The 18,238-nt window shown below is 41.9% G+C and overlaps 2 protein-coding genes across 5 annotated transcripts in view; one reads left to right on the forward strand and one right to left on the reverse strand.

Annotated features, from left to right (window-relative positions):
• zufsp (zinc finger containing ubiquitin peptidase 1) overlaps positions 1–9,807 on the reverse strand; it is a 30,137-nt gene extending 20,330 nt beyond the window's left edge. Inside the window, exons 1-6 of one of the 4 annotated variants that reach the window (XM_055635796.1) lie at positions 9,625–9,807; positions 8,751–8,837; positions 5,851–6,512; positions 4,207–4,317; positions 3,157–3,266; positions 1,497–1,665 (exon numbers count right to left, since the gene is read on the reverse strand). In XM_055635796.1, the coding sequence (XP_055491771.1) occupies positions 1,497–1,665; positions 3,157–3,266; positions 4,207–4,317; positions 5,851–6,484 (1,024 nt within the window). In that variant the 5' untranslated portion in view covers positions 6,485–6,512; positions 8,751–8,837; positions 9,625–9,807. Of the gene's footprint in view, positions 1–1,496; positions 1,666–3,156; positions 3,267–4,206; positions 4,318–5,850; positions 6,513–8,750; positions 8,838–9,541 lie in introns of all 4 variants that reach the window. The other 3 variants (XM_055635797.1, XM_055635799.1, XM_055635798.1) reach the window with 3 other exon arrangements.
• Positions 9,808–10,089: 282 nt separating this feature from the next.
• kpna5 (karyopherin alpha 5 (importin alpha 6)) overlaps positions 10,090–18,238 on the forward strand; it is a 44,556-nt gene continuing 36,407 nt past the window's right edge. The window contains exon 1 of the mRNA XM_055635800.1: positions 10,090–10,232. The gene's annotated coding sequence lies outside the window, so the exon portion shown is untranslated. The remainder of the gene's footprint in view (positions 10,233–18,238) is intronic.

Raw genomic sequence — 18,238 nt, forward strand, 5'->3', positions numbered from 1 at the left:
TGCATCATCCTTCAGAATGACTGTGTTAAACAGAGATCCCGTATGATTTCACACATGGATGTAAAGGAATTCTTGGGACCATTTTAAACAAGAATAATCATTGGTTTACTGTCCAACGTCTATTTTCTTTCACCATAATAAGGTATGAGGGGATTGATGGAAAACTATCTGCCCTGTTATCAATATACAACCCCATAGTAATGTGCCGCTTCCATCAGGCAACACTTTATCTTTGCCTTGATGTAGTCAAAATTAATATGTTTTGGTTTTAATAAGCATGGAAACTTTGAAATATCTTGGGGCAAAAGTTCCATTGCAAGTAAATTGCAGGCTACCTGCCCATTTTGTTTTGATGGAACTCCAATGTCATCTTCCACTGGGTATCCAGTTCCTTGCAATTCGGTGTGCTGCAGAGACCATCTCACCACAGACGGCCCACTGGTGGCAGACACCGTCTCACCACATACGGCCCTCTGGTGAACAGACCGTCTTAGTGCCATTGGTGATCATAGTCTCAGTGCCACTGGTGACAGACTGTGTCAGCAGACAGCCCATTGGTGACAGACACTATTGCAACACAAGTCACCCATTGGTCACAGAACCATTTTGATAACTATTTTGATAACCATTTTGAGTCTCCATCTCAAACACTTCATCCTCATCCGCAAACTGACAAAAGTTATCAAACCTATCAATGGGCCAATGACAGCTACGATTCATAAATATTCAGTCACAATAAAAGATCAACATTTAAAAGAATTGAAAATACTAATTTAACGTTGAAAGTGAGAAACATTCTCACACTAAAATTGAATTAACTTAAATGATAAAATAATGACTACATATTTTTCTCCCACCAGCTGACTTCCACCACATTTGCACAGAACAGCGGCATTTAGCTGGTGCAGTCTTAGTGGGAAGACATCCCACACAGGAATTCCATGAAAAGTTGACTGCAGTAGAGCAGAGAAATCTCTCAGCTCAGTTTACAGGGTGGAATATGCTGCCACAATCTAAATCTGGGAACTGGGACTGTCATGCCATAGAGATACCAGAGTCAGTCCCAATATAGATATCCGCACTAGGACAAGAAAAAACTTTATCCTTATTCCGAGAAGTCAAGTGGTGCTTTAGAAACTAACCTACTATATTTTGGCGAAGATAGACGCAAAAAGCTGGAATAACTCGGCGAGACAGGCATCTCTGGAGAGAAGGAATGGGGAAACATCACCCAATGAGTCTGACGAAGTCTCGACCCGAAACGTCACACATTCCTTCTCTACAGAGAGGCTGCCTGTCCCGCTGAGTTCCTCCAGCATTTTGTGTCTCTCTTGGGTTTAAACCAGCATCTGCAGTTCCTTGTGTAGGAAAGAACTGCAGATGCTGGTTAAAATCAAAGGTAGCTCTTCCAACATACTTTATTATGGAGGCAGATTTATAAAGTTACCACAAAAATCCTGCTTAGGTTTTAAAACAAAAAGCTGAACCATTCATACCCAATGTCTTAGTTCTGCCATCATCTTCTCCCTTTGCTAATGATTCCATGACTTCTGCTTTTCTTCGATGGTACTCCGCAGGATTCATTTGACCTCGGCAAACGGCTCTATCCATATTTTGCAGTGCCTGATTTTTATATCCTCCGCAATTATTTAATCCATACTGTTTCTAGAGGGAAGGGAAAAAAATCCAATTTAAATTTCAATTAATTTTTAAATAACTTAAAAACTCCAGTGTGGTCAAGAGATTGCTCTGTGAACTTGCATAAACTTAATTGGCTGAATGGCCCCCTTCTACGTCAAATAATGCCGTAAACAAGAACTTCATTGTTCTGTTGTCAGCATATTACGATGTAACACTGTGTCTTAGAAGTTTCCTTCTATACTTTTTTCTGAGGGACTAAAGTCAGGAAGACCATACAATGCCAAAGTTACCTGTTCAGTACCAAACTCATCCCACATGATGTTGCAAATTGGCAATTGAAGAGGTATTTCCCCCCCCCCCCAACCTTAAAACATAATAAATTATGACAAGGGGAAAAATGTCTCGACATTGCAAAATGAATGTATGGTAAACAGACACAAAATGCTGGAGCAACTCAGCAGGACAGGCAGCATCTCTGGAGAGAAGGAATGGGAGACTTTTTGGGTCGACACCCTTCTTCAGAACAATGGTCTTGACCAGAAACATCACCCAGGTTTCGGGTCGATACCCTTCTTCAGACCAAGAAGGGTCTCGACCCAAAACAGCACCCATTCCTTCTCTCCAGAGATGCTGCCTGTCCCACTGAATTACTCCAGCATTTTGTGTCTATCTTCAGTTTAAATCAGCATCGGCAGTTCTTTCCTACACACTAAATGTAAGGAAAGTTACTTTCAGAATAGAAATGTACTCAGAAGGACAATTACGGCAGATTCCAATTTGTTAAGGGGACACCACACTGCTAGTGAAAATGTACAGAGGAACAATTACGTAATACTGAAATAAGACATTTAAGCCAGAAAAACTACATGTATTCAGTTCTCTTGTTAGAAATGCATATACAGAACATCCAATTCAAAAATCTATAACCAGAAAGGGTGCTTAGGGCATACGTTAGATGAAATGCTAGATGTTATTGGACTAGATACAGCTAACTGCAACCTATTTAAAAAAGGGAAAGCTGGAAGTGTCATTCAATTATTTCTATGATATTTTTTTTCTCTGAATGAGATTGATCTATGGAATGAGATTGAATAGCTGGTAATGAAGAGTGTTTTCCTATAGTTTCTCAAGAGGATATTAGGTGGAACTAAAGTAAATAATACCCAAAATGGTTGACATATCTCTGACCGCGTTTTAAAAAAAATATTTTGAACATTGAATCATTATGACAGTCATGCTTTTAAAGATGCCATGTGCTACCAACTCCATCAATTTACAGAGGACCTGGTGCTTGAGAGAAACAATAAAGAAATGTTGCGATATATAATTCTTAAGTACTAAAACAAAATTCAAATGGGTGGGGGCTTTGTAAAATGCTGCAATATTGACTGTAAGCGAGTAGATTTTAGAAACATTTAAATAATTATACTTGGACAGTTCCATCATATATTGCTGAAGAATTTCAGATGTGGTCAACTAACTGAACATTGATAAAAAGGGGTTTTCTGTAAATACCTGAAGTTTTTGAAACTCCTCCTGCTCTGTCTGTGTTTCATGTGACCTGCTTTGTCTATTCTCCTTTTCCTGTAGTTGTTGGGCAAACTGATGATCAGCCAACACACATTCTAGAGATAAATCAATGGATGAGACACACAACCAGCAGCACAAAAGGAAAATACAATAATATGCATACAGCACAGTTTTCAGATGTGCTTTCACATTCTAGAATTTGTTTTAACATCCATTCTATTGGATAATTATTAATTGCTTATTATCGATTCCATTATTTAAAGTTATTCATGATGCTTTATCCTGATCTCACATCTTACCATAACCTAAATTTCTATTCCAATTACATTTTCCTTGACATGTTCCTTGACAAAAGGCCAAGCGACTGATCTGGAAGGATGGAAGTTTGAAAAACATCTAAACATCAGCAATTATTCAAACGGTTAAAATAAGTCACTAATCAAATCAGTTATGGTTCCTGATCTTTCTGCTGCCAAACACCAGAAAGTTGTCTTATTGAATAAATGATGAGAAGATATAGTAGTTTGCCCCAACGGAGTGAGGAAGGTACAATGAAGCAGAAATTGAAAAGAGCTGTATTTGAGATGTGTGGAAGTTCAGCCCTGGGTTAATCAAGGCACCAGCTCTCCAGGATACGATGCTGCCTCGGTGACTGAGAAAACACTTGGTAGCTCTGGGAAAATTTGCTGACAAAGGAAAGAGTTTATGGCAAAGGGCAAAGAAAAGGTGCCCTTCGACCTTAGGTTAGTTGAAAAAAACATTGGCACGTTCCAAATTGATGCCAGGATGTCTGACATCACAGAGATCACTGCTGAGTCAAAATAAATATAAGAAGAAATCTGGTTGGGTTTCACCTTCATACAAGTGGAAACCAACACATGCACACCACATTAAAATAGATAGAAGGGAACAATAGGCCAGGTAGAGAGAGCTCAAAATTAAGTTCATTACAGGCTCCAGGGGTGACAGTGCTGGAGCATAACAGAAGCCATTATTAAAGAAAACCCATCGTAACAACTTTTCGCAAAGCGTTACCTTCAGCTCTGCTCTCAGTTAAGTGTAGCTCAACATGTTCCTGCAGTATATGCCAGTTTTCAAATACCAGTTTGCACATGGGACACACATACAGTCTCTGCTTTGCATATCCTGTCAAATACAAGGTAAAAAATATATAGTTCAATTCATTAAAAAAAAAACAGAATGTTGGGTTGTTGAGCAGATCAATCAACATCTTGAAAATAGAAACAAAGGTAATGTTTTACAACAGTACATCTTCATCAGATCTGAGGTAGATCAATGCCTAAAATGTCAACAATTTTTTACCAGAGGCCAACTAACTTGCTTAATATTCCTGCATTTTCTTTTATTTCAGATTTCCAGCATCTGAAGTTTTGTTTTGCTTTTTAACAAAGAAAATTATATTTTTTGATGCGATGCTGTAATAGTAATATGAAGAGGTACATATTAACCAATGACATTAACATTGCACAATTAATATAAAATCAGCATGGATTACTCACAAAAATTATATATCAATAATTTCCCCTGGAATAATGAGACAAGCTTTCACTCAAGAGAGCAGAGGTTTTTTACATTAATTTCACATTGTTTTTGCTATCTATCGGCACAGACGGCTGTAGACCCATCATTGGGCATTTTTAAGGCATGGATTGACACATTCTTGATTGGTAAGTGTGTCAGGAGTTATGCGGAAAAGGCAGAAGAATGGGGTTGAAGGAAAGATAGCAGCCATGATTGAATGGCAGAGTAGACCTGATGGGCCTAATGGCCTAATTCTGCTCCTATTACTTACGAACATCATCTCGTGAGTTTCATCAATTCATTTCCAATTCTCTCCATGAAAAAAGAACATTGCAGAATACATAGAAAAACATACTGATAAACGTTTTCCTAAATCCTACTGACTTGCTGAGTAGGACTAGAACGCAAGGAAACATGGGATTTGTCAAAGGTCATTCGCCATTAAGAAAAAACGAATGAAGCGCTGCCTGAATAAACTGTGTATAAATTCTTATCTTTATTCATAATTTATGCATAAAAATATATATAATCTGAGGAACTGGCGTGCCAGGTAGTGGGAGAGAGGGGGCAGATACAAGTGGGAAACAGGGAGAGACTGGACCTGTTGCACGCACACAGATCTGCGCCTCATCCGCAGCCAAGATTGAAGCCGGGTCCCCGGTGCCACAAGCGCTGCCGATCCGCCATTGGATCGTCCCTGTCTACCCCCCCCCCTCCCTCCCAATAAAGCAATAAAGACGACAAAATAATCTTAGCTTTTAACAAAGGAACAATAAATACAACTAATTCATGGTTTGAAAGCAGTATTTTCTTACTAGAAAAATGAAAGTTGGAAAAAACGGATGAAATATGTTCACAGCTCCACTGCTTTCAGCAATGTTTGTGCCAGGTGACCTTTGACCTGGGCATGCACAGTCAGAATACCGAACTCGCTTATTAGACTTGGATATGCAGTGAGCTATCTCAAATAGATAAAAATGACCCAATTTGAAATCAATTTACTGCATTTTAAAATTAAGAAATAGGTCAGAATATTAAGGGTTTGGATAACCATCCTGGTGTGTTAATTTTGGGAATAATTTGGCTCTTTATTTGCTCATGACAGATTATTAATTTTACCACACAAATAGATGATACCTTTTTGAGGGGTTTCCAACATTGCTATATGCTTGATTTTAACATGTTCATTTAGATCTCCTCCCGAGTTTCCTATTAGGCCACAAAAAGGACATTCAGGGGCACCAAAGTTTACAGATTCTTCAGAATTGCCACAATGGTTGCCGTCTTTTGATTCTTCATTGTTCTTATCAGATGGTTTTGGTACAGGTTGAACCCAAACTGCTCCTGAAAATTCCCCATTGACATTTTCAGATGGTATTAATCTTCTAGATTCATGCATCCTATCGTGTTGTTTAAAGAGTCTCTCATCGTCAGAAGGTGATGCAGAATAAGACTTGTGAAACTCTTCTGGATTTCCTACTTCACTCTTATTCACCTCAAACTCTCTCCGTTCTGGAGACTCATTACATCGAAGTAAAGAATCAGAATCAGGATCCTTTTCTTTGTCAATAGAAGAGATCATCTTTCCATCATCTAGTGCTTCCACCTCACCGTGTGTAGTCTCTATATGGAACATCAATTCATCGTAGCTGATTCCAGACAAAGTGCAAATTGGACAACTATTTTCATTTTCTTCATGTACATAAAAAATGTGTGTCCTCATGTCTGGTTCTGATAGGCCACTTTGTCCACAAATGTCACAGGTGAACATGTGGGATCTTTGATCTGTCCTTTCACAACTAAATGGGAAAAAATAAATCATGACATTGGCATATCTGTAAAGCACCTAAAACTATTAATTTGTTAATATTACTATACCCTGTGATAATAATGGTGCAAAATCCCCAAGATTTACATAATGAAAATAATAAAGCTAAACCCTGCAACAATAACAATATTTGCAGTATCTATATACTGTGGTTTACATGCAAGACAACAGACACTCTTGTATAAGCTCTGTCAAGAGAAGGAATTACCAGGTAGACAGAGAAGGTTCTAGGATGTGTTCAAAGAAGAAAAGCTACATCTCCGCTGACTCTTGGGAATCTTTGGCCCTTCTCCGCACAAAGTGGAAAAGTACCATTTAGGATACGTGTACATGCCGAGGCCATGCACACGTATGTTCTAAACGAGCTGAGTAAGGAACAGACTAATCTATAAACTACCCACACAGTTGCTCTGTCAACTAACACCTGCTCCATTTGTGGAAGAGTCTGTAGTTCCCATTTAGACCTCTTTATCAATCTAAAAAATCCACAAATCAGAGTGCCAGTATCTCATCCTCGAACCAGAGGGACTCCCCACAAAGAAGAAAACAGCAGCCTATGTGTGATCCGAATGCCTGGCTACAGCATGCCAAACAACAATACCCTGACCAACATTTGTATTACATAAAATATGTTATGGCGACTACAAAATGTTGTAATACAAGGAGATCTCGGGTCCTAGTGCGCAAAATAAATGGTTGGCCTATAGATACAGCAACTAATTTAGAAGACCTATGGAATATTAGCTTTTACAGCATGGGATGTGGAGTATAAAAGTGGGATGTTTTGATGCATTATTATAGGGCGCTGGTGAGGCAAAACCTGAAATATTGTATACAGTTTTGATCCCCATCTTTAAGGAATTATATACTTGCATTGAAGGCAATGAAGCCATTTAAAATAGAGCCAAGGAGAAATTATTCTCCCCAAAGGTTTAACACGTTGGAATTCCCTGTGCCTAATGCCTGCAAGCTAAGTGCACAATCATAGGGTAGGGGAGTAGGTAAGAATGTAGAATTGAGCACAAGATTGTTTTGTTTTGCATGGCAGAATTTTTGCTGAGGGCCATTCCTGTTTCTTATTAAACATTCAGTTAGTAACATGAATAAATATCTAAGATTGAAGGCTGTGTAGCAGAGTTTGTGGATGATACGAAAAGAGGTGGAGGGCAAGGTAGTGTAGAGAAAACAAGGATTCTGCACAAGGATTTGGACAGGTTGGAAGAGTGGGCAGATAAGTGGCAGATGGAATATAGTGTAGCAACGTGTGGTCATGCATTTTGGTAGTAGGAATAAAGGCATGGACTATTTTCTAAATGGAGTTAAAATCCAGAAATCAGAGGTGCAAAGGGACTTGGGAGTGCTGGTGCAGGATTCCCAAAAAGTTAATCTCCAAATTTAATCGGTAGTAAAGAAAGTGCTATATATACACAAATATACAACTCAGTGCTTGTATAAAAAAAAAACCAGGGATATAATGTTGAGGCGCTGGTAAGGCCACATTTGGAATATTGGGAGCAATTTTGGGCACCATATCTGAGGAAGGATGTGCTGGCTCTGAAGTGAGTCCAGAGGAGGTTTACAAGAATGATTCCAGGAATTAGTAGGTTAACCTATGATGAGCCTTTGTCAGCACTGGGCCTGTACTTGCTGGAGTTTAAAAGAATGAGGGGGGGGACCTCATTGTAACATACAGAATAGTGAAAGGCTTGGATAGAGTGGATGTGGAGAGGATGTTTCCTCAGAATTAAAGGACGCTCTTTCAGGAAGGAGATGAGGAGACATTTTTTTAGTCAGAGGGTGGTGAATCTGTGCAATTCTTTGCCACAGAAGAATGTGGAGGCCAAGGCAGTGGATAATTTGAAGGCAGCGATAGATAGATTCATGATTAGTACAGGTGTCAGAGGTTATGGGGAGAAGGCAGGAGAATGAGATTAGGAAGGTGAGAAAGATCAGCCATGATTGAATGGTGGAGTAGACTTGATGGGCAGAATGGCCTAATTCTACTCCTATTCCTTATGGAAAAATGCTGGAATAACTCAGCAGGTGAGGGAGCATTACTGGAAACATGTAATAGGCAACATTTCAGGTCAGAATTGTTCAGACCTAAAATGTTGCCTATTCCTTTCTTCAGATGCTGCCTGACCCGCTGAATAACTCCAGCATTTTGTATCTATCTTCAGTAATTGATAAACATTGATAAACAATTTACCTTTTGGTGTAGTCTGACTTTTGGTGGACTTTTGGTGGAGTCTTGAGAAACAAGAACAATGTGTATTTTCTCCAGGATTGCTTGAAGCTAATGGTAAAACATATAATCTTGTTGATATAACACAATACATATCAAGAAATTAACAAGCCATTCACACAACACTCAAAGGCATTTGACTGTCAGAAACGCCGACAAAACATTACTGTAGTGTTGTTAAATAACTGTTAAGAATGTGGCATGGCATTAACTGCTGAACAGATAATCTCATTTTATATTCATAATCTGAATCTGTTTTCAGGAGCATTGGCATTTCTTATTGTTCATCCCATCCTATGAATGTTAACAATAACGGGAAATGCAATTACGATTCTAATTCCTGATGAAAACTACGAGCAACAGCATCAATCTAAGTTTGGAATGAAAACTTAACTATTTCATGCTCAAGATTACTGAATATGAAGTGGGTACAAAACGATTAAGGAAAGAAGTGAAGAACAGGTCATATTTCAGCCTCCTTCACTCGAGGCAAAACAAGCACAATCTATCCAAACTCTCACTTCGCTTTTTTTTTTTCTTCCCACCTGATCCATCCTCTCTGCAACTTGAAATTAACTGCTTGTTCCCATCATTCTTGTTTTTTTTTAATTTACAAAAGTTGGATTGCCATTTCGTTACAGCTCTTATTGTTTCTCCTCCGAATTTACAATTTTAAGATGAAAGATAACCTTGGAAAGTTTGTCACAGAAAGTGGGGCGGGGTGGAAGGGAAAAATCAAAAGAGAAAGAACTCACAACTAGTAACTGCCACCTCACTACCACAACAGAAGATTCGTGAGCTCAGTGATTTTGACCTGCAGTTATGCTCCACCATTTACCTCCAGAATTAATGACCAAATATCACTACTCTTGCTCTAGTATCTTTGTTAATGACTACGAGGGCCAGGAATGCCACACTAAGCCTTGATCAACACAGTCTGTCCCAAAGCTCTAAGATCTTTGGTCTGTCCAATCTCAATGACCCATCGCTTCCGGTGTTCTGTTTAATCCCGTCCGGATACCCCGACCCTTCCACAATACGCATGCGCACAGTCGGCACTCTGTCTGGAGATAGACCATATTCACAGAGGTGTCACAACCAACCCCCCCCCCCCTCCTAAAAACAACAATAGCTTCAGATATTTTCTTTTAAATCTGAATTATTTCATTATAACGATCGGGACAATGCAGTATATGATAACTCAGATTGGGTTAGTTGTAGGTGCGCTGTTCCCAGTGGTATTTAAGCAGAGGGGAATAGTTTTATTTACTTATTAAGGGGGAGGAAATTGCAGAGAGGATGGTGCGCAGGCGTAGAGTGGGTGGCTGCGAGGTGCCTGGTGGGAGAGTTGGATAACCGTCGCTGCCGGCCGTGGTCGCCATTTTGTCCGCCGCCGCCGCCGCCCGTGGTCGCCGACAGACAGCCAGCGAGCGCTGCTCACTTCAGGTGGGGGGGGCACCGCTCTCTGCTGCTTTTACCGCAGCCCGCTCCATTACACTCCACTCGCGTCTCCCGTCCCTGCATTGAAAAGCGTGAAGGAGCGCGGTGCTGGGGGTGGGGGGGAGCGGCCGAGTGCGGTAGGCCTCGAAATGCTGGAGTAACTCCGCGGGACCAGGCAGCATCTCTGGAGAGAATGATTCTCTGGCGATGCTGCCTGTCCCGCTGAGTTACCACAGCATTTTGTCTCTTTCTCGGGGAATGTATGTGGGCCGCCGTGTCGGGGGTGGGGATGGGGGACCCTCTCTCTCCCCGTGTCCGCCCCATTCCTCTCCGTGGCTCTGGTCGGTGCTGGACCTACGCAGACTTGGGTGACTTCGTGTGTGTGTAGTGGACCATCTATGACTTTTCTGCTCCGGTTTTGAGTTTGTTGCGCGGGGAGAGACGAAGGTGAACAAGCGGCGGGTAAATAAATGGTTGTTCGAGGTGGAAGGCTGGAGTAGGAGCTATCGGTGTGGTCGCTGCTGAGGCCTGGCTCCTGTCAGCTCTGATAACTCGCAACCCTGGGCTTGGAATGGTCTTAGTAGCCCTTTTTCAATGCCCATCGTTTTCTTCTTCCCTTCCGAGGTCGAGTAGTCCCAAGTTTTATTTTGCACAGATTGTCGTCTATGTTATTCAGTTGTCATCTTTCATGGCCTACAGGTAAAGTTCTAAAATGTATCTGTAAATTAGAAATATCGTCTGGGTGATGTTAAGTCGTTATTTTTGATAGAATTAAGACTAGAAAGTGTTTTGATTAGGAGCGTGTTAAAACCTGTCATCAACTAAAGAGTGGAAATGCTGATAATGAAAAGAACTGGAAATCTGTGTAAACCTGTTAAAGTGGCTAGGATCGTAATTATGAAAGGAATATGCATACAAATAAAAAATAACACATCGAAGCAGAATTAGACCCATTCGACTGGTGGAGTCTGCTCCACCATTCGATCCAGACAGATGTATTTTTCCCTCTCTGCCCCATGCTCTTGCCTTTCTGCTGTAACTTTTGATGCCCTCAATTAATCAAGAAACTGTCCATCTACTTTAAAAATACCCAATGACTTGGCCTCCACAGCCTTGTGTGACAATGATACACCACCCTCTGGTTAAAGAAATTCCTCTTCATCTCCATTCTAAAGGTGTATCTGGTTCTCTGGTCCTAGATTCTCCCACTACTGGAAACATCCTCTCCACATCCAGTCCAGACCTTTCATTATGCAATAGCTTTCAATGAGATCCCTCCATCATCCTTCTAAAGTCAAGCTAGTTTTGGCCCCGAGCTATCAAATGCTCATACGTTAATCCAATCATTCTTGTAAACCTCCTCTGGATCCACTCCAATGCCAGCATATTCATCCTTGGATATGGGGCACAAAACTGCTCACAATATTCCAAATGTTGCTTGACCAGTGACTTAAAGTTTCAACATTACATCCATATTTTATATTTTAGTCATCTCTAAATGAATACAAACACTTGTCGCTGTTACTAATGACTTAACCTGCATATTAACGTTTGGTAATCATGCACCAGGTCCCTTTGTACCTGCGGTTTCTGAATCCCCTTCCTAGCTAGAAAATGGTCTACGCCTTTATTCCTCTACCAAAGTGCATGACTGTACACTTTTCTGCACTGTATTCCATCTGCCACTTTACCCACTCCAAGGCTTTCCACAGCTCCAATACTTCCTGCCCTTCCACCAATCTTCGTATCATCCGCAAACGTGGTCACAATGCCATCAATTCCATCATCAAGATCATTAAAATATAATAATATGAAAAGTAGCAATGAAACACTGACCATGGGGAACAGAAGGTCGGCTAATGAATGATTGACTGAAGATTATTTTTACGCTACTACCGTATTTTTACCGCTACTCCCCATTTTTACCGTATGGTTTTAAGAACAGATGTTGTTTAACACAAACAGCATTAAGATAAACTAAAGAAACTTTCAGCCCATTGTGCCTGCTTTGCCGTTCATTAAGATTTTGGCTGATCTATTGTCTTGGCACTTTCCTGCATTTACCTCATATGAATGAATAAGTTTATTGGCCAAGTATTCACATACAAGTAATTTGCCTTGGTGCTCCCCACACAAGTGACAACATGACATGCAGTGACAGTTACAAATGACACATAAAACATTAAACATTAATAATAAAACATTATTGATTAAACACGTGATTTAAATAAAATATCAGAGCAAAAGGAGGCTACGGATTTTTGGTTATTGAGTAGAGCTACTCATGGGGGAAAAAAAAGTTGTTTTTTAATAGAGAATAGGTGCAGGTGTAGGCCATACAGCCCTTCGATTCAATGTGATATATTTAAGAGGGAGTTAGATGTGGCCCTTGTGGCTAAAGGGATCAGGGGGTATGGAGAGAAGGCAGGTACATGATACTGAGTTGGATGATCAGCCATGATCATATTGAATGGTGATGCAGGCTCGAAGGGCCGAATGGCCTACTCCTGTACCTATTTTCTATGATCTTGGCTGATCATCCCCAATCAGTACCCAGTTCCTGCCTTCTCCCCATATCCCCTGACTCTGCTACTTTTAATACCCCTATCTAGCTCTCTCTTGAAAGTATCCAGAGAACTAGTCTCCACTGCCCTCTGAAGCAGAGAATTCCACAGACTCACAACTCTCTATGGAAAAAGTGTTTCCTCATCTCCGTTCTAAATGGCTTACCACTTATTCTTAAACTGTGGCCCCTGTTTCTGGAATCCCTGAACATCGGGAATTTGTTTCCTGCCTCTAGCGTGCCCAAAGTCTTAATAATCTTATATGTTTCAATAAGATCTCCGTTCATCCTTCTAAATTCAAGAGTATACAAACCCAGCTGCTCCATTCTCTTAGCATATGACATTCCTGCCATCCCGGGAATTAACCTTGTAAACCTACGCTGCACTCCCTCAATAGCAAGAATGTCCTTCCTCAAATTAGGGGACCAAAACTGCACACAATACTCCAGGTCTCACTTGGGCCTTGTACAACTCCAGAAGGACCTCTTTGCTCCTATACTCGGCTCTTGTTATGAAGGCCAACATGCCATTCGCTTTCATCAATGCCTGCTGTACCTGCATGCTTACTTTCATTGACTGAATTCAGGGCTCTCACTTAACTTTTTTTTCTCTGTTGCCAGCCGGGCAACTTAGGCAGCTTTTTAGGTTGCCAAATGACAGTTTAGGTGGTCAATTTAAGATGGCTTGCATGACGCGTGCTTTAATGTCCTCAAATGAAGTGCGTAGTTGCCAGTGGGAATTATGCTCAATGAAGCATTCACATATTATTTCTGCTTCAAATAAAGTCACAAACTAAACATATTCACCAATCAAGACATGATATATATACCACAATGACATGCAACAAAGTTACAATACAGTATCTCAACTATTTTTACACATTGCAATTAATGCAATTTCTATTATTTCTTTCCACTTCCCAACAAAAATGTGGTTGGATTATTCAGCATATGATCAACCTATGTCAAAATATCCTGGACCATGGTAACATGTATGCTTAACCATGCACATTACAGATTGATGCAAGCATGTTTTCTGTGAAGGACCGAAAATTATGACATGGCCATAGCATGGGTCGTTATTGCTATTGGTACAGAAACACTCTTGCTTCCCACATAACTTATCCACAACAAAATATACAGGTTGCAAGGAAATTCCTAAAGGCATTTTATGATAATAGCTGTTAAAACCGACTATACCCATCTGACTGACAGGAGATGTCCAAAGGACATAACTGCAGCCAATGTTCTTTTGGTAATATGTTTAAAAGGTATATGTGTTGTGAACAGCAATGAAGATACCCAGTTTGTAGGCACCAGATTTAAAAAAAATTATTGATAAACGCTGTTTCCATCATTCCCACTTCAAAATTAACATTAACATTTCAACTGAAATATCTCCTGACCAAATTTGTGATGTATATGACCGACTGTAGAAGTAAAACCTGGATAAATCCAACATATAGTTGTGAATGTTGCTCATTAAATAACAGTATCAAGGCTCTCACTTACCTTTTATCCCTGTTGCCAGCCGGGCAACCGTGACAGCTTTTTAGGTTGCCAAATGACAGTTTAGGTGGTCATTTAAGATGGTTTGCATGATGCGTGCGATAATGTGCTTGGACGAAGTGCCTAGTTACCAGTTGGAATTATGTTCAATGAAGCATTCACATATTATGTTTAAGAAGGAACTGCAGATGCTGGAAAATCAAAGGTAGACAAAAGTGCAGGAGAAACTCAGTAGGTGCGGCAGCATCGATGGAGTGAAGGAAATAGGCGACGTTTCAGGCCGAAACCCATCCAGGGCTCTCGCTTAACTTTTTTTCCCTATTGCCAGCCGGGCAACCTTGGCAGCTTTTTAGGTTGCCAATTTACAGTTTAGGTGGTCATTTTAAGACGGCTTGCATGATGCGTGCTCGGATGATCAGTGCAGGATGAATAGATGGGGGGTTGGGAGTAGATGAGGGGATAAGGGGAGTGGAGGGGGGGGCGTACGAGAGAGAGAGACAGAGAGACAGAGAGGAAGGGGCAGAGGAGGTGGGAAGGAAGGCCAGCGCTCCTCAGACAACACCTGTCAGGCACAGAAATCGCAAACAAAATATGGAGGGGACTGCGGACAGAATAACTTTACGACCACGCGCGCATGCGCACACTCACACACACGAGGCTTCGGAGGCTTAATCCGGCGCTAAATGCAGCTCAACTGCCTGTCGCCCAAAGATACGAGAGGAGCTCCTTTATAATCTGTGGTCTCGCCTACAGCCCTGTCTCAATCCAGACAGGGACAGGCAGAGTTGAGCAGCGCTGCTTGTCTGCGCTGGCTGTGGGTCTGAGGGCACCGCGCCCGTCTGACTCCCGACGTCTCTGACCACCCCCGGGCGTGGGGGGGCTCTCGGGTGGGGATGGGGATGGTCCAGTGGCGGTTCGGCAGCGATTGCAGCGCCGGAGACCGGGATCGATCCTGGCTGCGGTGCAGGGCTGCCGAGAGTGTTTTGGCACGTCTCCCTCCTCCAATCACCGCGCTATATCCTCAGCATCCCCCACACTCTACTTCCGCCTCTGACCGACACCTCCCTCCTCCAAGGGTCTGTTTTGAAAGCGCCGTTGGCGGAGTGGCAGCAGCGGCCGTTATCAGGCCGGGCGGGGTGCGGGAGGAGATGAAGCCGTCATTTGCTCTGACCTTTCATCACGCCACACTTGGCATCTTTCCCACATCCGTCGCCGACACAAAACGTCACGTTCCTTCAGATTCAGATTCAATTTTAATTGTCAGTGTACAGTACAGAGACAACGAAATGCATTTAGCATCTCCCTTGAAGAGCGACATAGCAAACGATTTGAATAAAAAATAAATAATAAGTGTCCGGGGGGGGGGTGATTGGCAGTCACCGAGGTACGTTGTTTAGTAGAGTGACAGCCGCCGGAAAGAAGCTGTTCCTCGACCTGCTGGTTCGGCAACGGAGAGACCTGTAGCGCCCCCCGGATGGTAGGAGGGTAAACAGTCCATGGTTGGGGTGAGAGCAGTCCTTGGCGATGCTGAGCGCCCTCCGCAGACAGCGCTTGCTTTGGACAGACTCAATGGAGGGGAGCGTGGAACCGGTGATGCGTTGGGCAATTTTCACCACCCTCTGCAGTGCCTTCCGGTCGGAGACAGAGCAGTTGCCATACCATACTGTGATGCAGTTGGTAAGGATGCTCTCGATGGTGCAGCGGTAGAAGTTCACCAGGATCTGAGGAGACAGATGGACCTTCTTCAGTCTCCTCAGGAAGAAGAGACGCTGATGAGCCTTCTTGATCAGAGTAGAGGTATTGTGGGTCCAAGAGAGGTCATCGGAGATGTTGACTCCCAGGAACCTGAAGCTAGAAACACGTTCCACCTCCGTCCCGTTAATGTGGATGGGGGTGTGTGTGCCACCTCTGGACTTCCTGAAGTCTACAATGAGCTCCTTGGTCTTCTTGGAGTTAAGGGCCAGGTTGTTGTCAGCGCACCATGCTGCTAAGTGCTGGACCTCCTCCCTGTAGGCCAGCTCATCGTTGTTGCTGATGAGGCCAATCACCGTTGTATCATCTGCATACTTGATGATGGTGTTAGTACCATGTACAGGTGTGCAGTCATAGGTGAAGAGGGAGTAGAGGAGGGGGCTCAGCACACAGCCCTGAGGAACGCCGGGCTTTTCTCCAGAGATGCTGCTGGACCCGCAGAGTTACTCCAGTTTTTTGTATCTTCAGTATAAACAAAGTTGCCAAGCCGGGCAAAATGACTCGCTGTTTAGGTTGCCCGGCGGCACTTTGAGTGGTCAGTGGCAACCGCTAATTTCGAGCCCAGCCATCAGTCTGAAGAAGGGTTTCGGCCCCAAATGTTGCCTATTTCCTTCGCTCCATATATGCTGCCGCATCCACTGAGTTTCTCCAGCACTTTTGTCTACATTCACATATTATTTCTGCTTCAAATAACTCACAAACTAAACATATTCACCAATCAAGACATGATGTATATCACAATGACATGCAGCAAAATTATAATACAATATCTCAAACTCTTTTTACACATTGCAATTAATGCAATTTCTATTTGTTCTTTCCACTTCCAAACAAAAATGTGGTTGGATTATTCAGCGTATGATCAACCTGTGTCAATAAATCCTGGACCATGGTAACATATACTTAACCATGCACACTACAGATTGATGCAAACATGTTTTCAGTGAAGGACTGAAAATTACCATGACATGGCCATAGCATGGGTCGTTATTGCTATTGGCACAGAAACATTCTGGCTTCCCACATACAGGTTGCAAGGAAATTTCTAAAGGCATTTTATGATAATAGCTGTTAAAACCGACTACACCCATCTGACGGGTTAAACATCACACTAACTGCCAATAGATGGCCAAAGGGCATAACTGCAGCAAATGTTCTTTTGGCAATATGTATAAAGATGTCAAAACGCCACGTTACCGGACATTCAGATTAGAGGTATGTGTTGTGAGTAGCAATGAAGATAAATTATTGATAAACGCTATTTCCATCATTCCCACTTCAGAAATAACGTTAAAATTTCAACTGAAATATCTCCTGACCAAATTTGTGATGTATATGACGGACTGGAAACATGGATAAATCCAACGTATGGTTGTGAATGTTGCTCATTAAATAACTACAGTACTGATACTCCATATTAAGAGCATTGATTTGTCGTTGAAATGATTTCTGTAATAATGTGTCAACGGTAGCAGTGGCAATCGAACACCGGTTTTAATGTTTCACGTGTTCACAATTTAATTAATCCATCTTTATAGAAACATAGAAAATAGGTGCAGGAGTAGGCCATTCGAGCCTGCACCGCCATTCAATATGATCATGGCTGATCATCCAACTCAGTATCCCGTACCTGCCTTCTCTCTATACACTCTGATCCCCTTAGCCACAAGGGCCACATCTAACTCACTCTTAAATATAGCCAATGAACTGGCTTCAACTACCTTCTGTGGCAGAGAATTCCACAGATTCATCACTCTCTGTGTGAAAAATGTTTTTCTCATCTCAGTCCTAAAAGACTAACCCCTTATCCTTAAATTGTGACCCCTTGTTCTGGACTTCCCCAACATCTGGAACAATCTTCCTGCATCTAGCTGTCCAACCCCTTAAGAATTTTGTAAGTTTCTATAAGATGCCCCCTCAATCTTCTAAATTCTAGTGAGTACAAGCCGAGTCTATCCAGTCTTTCTTCATATGAAAGTCCTGACATCCCAGGAATCAGTCTGGTGAACCTTCTCTGTACTCCCTCTATGGGAAGAATGTCTTTCCTCAGATTAGGAGACCAAAACTGTACGCAATACTCCAGGTGTGATCTCACCAAGACCCTGTACAACTGCAGTAGAACCTCCCTGCTCCTATACTCAAACCCTTTTGCTATGGATGCCAACATACCATTCGCTTTCTTCACTGC

The sequence above is a fragment of the Leucoraja erinacea genome, chromosome 5 (assembly GCF_028641065.1).
Source record: "Leucoraja erinacea ecotype New England chromosome 5, Leri_hhj_1, whole genome shotgun sequence".
In the NCBI taxonomy this organism is placed as follows: Eukaryota; Metazoa; Chordata; class Chondrichthyes; order Rajiformes; family Rajidae; genus Leucoraja; species Leucoraja erinaceus.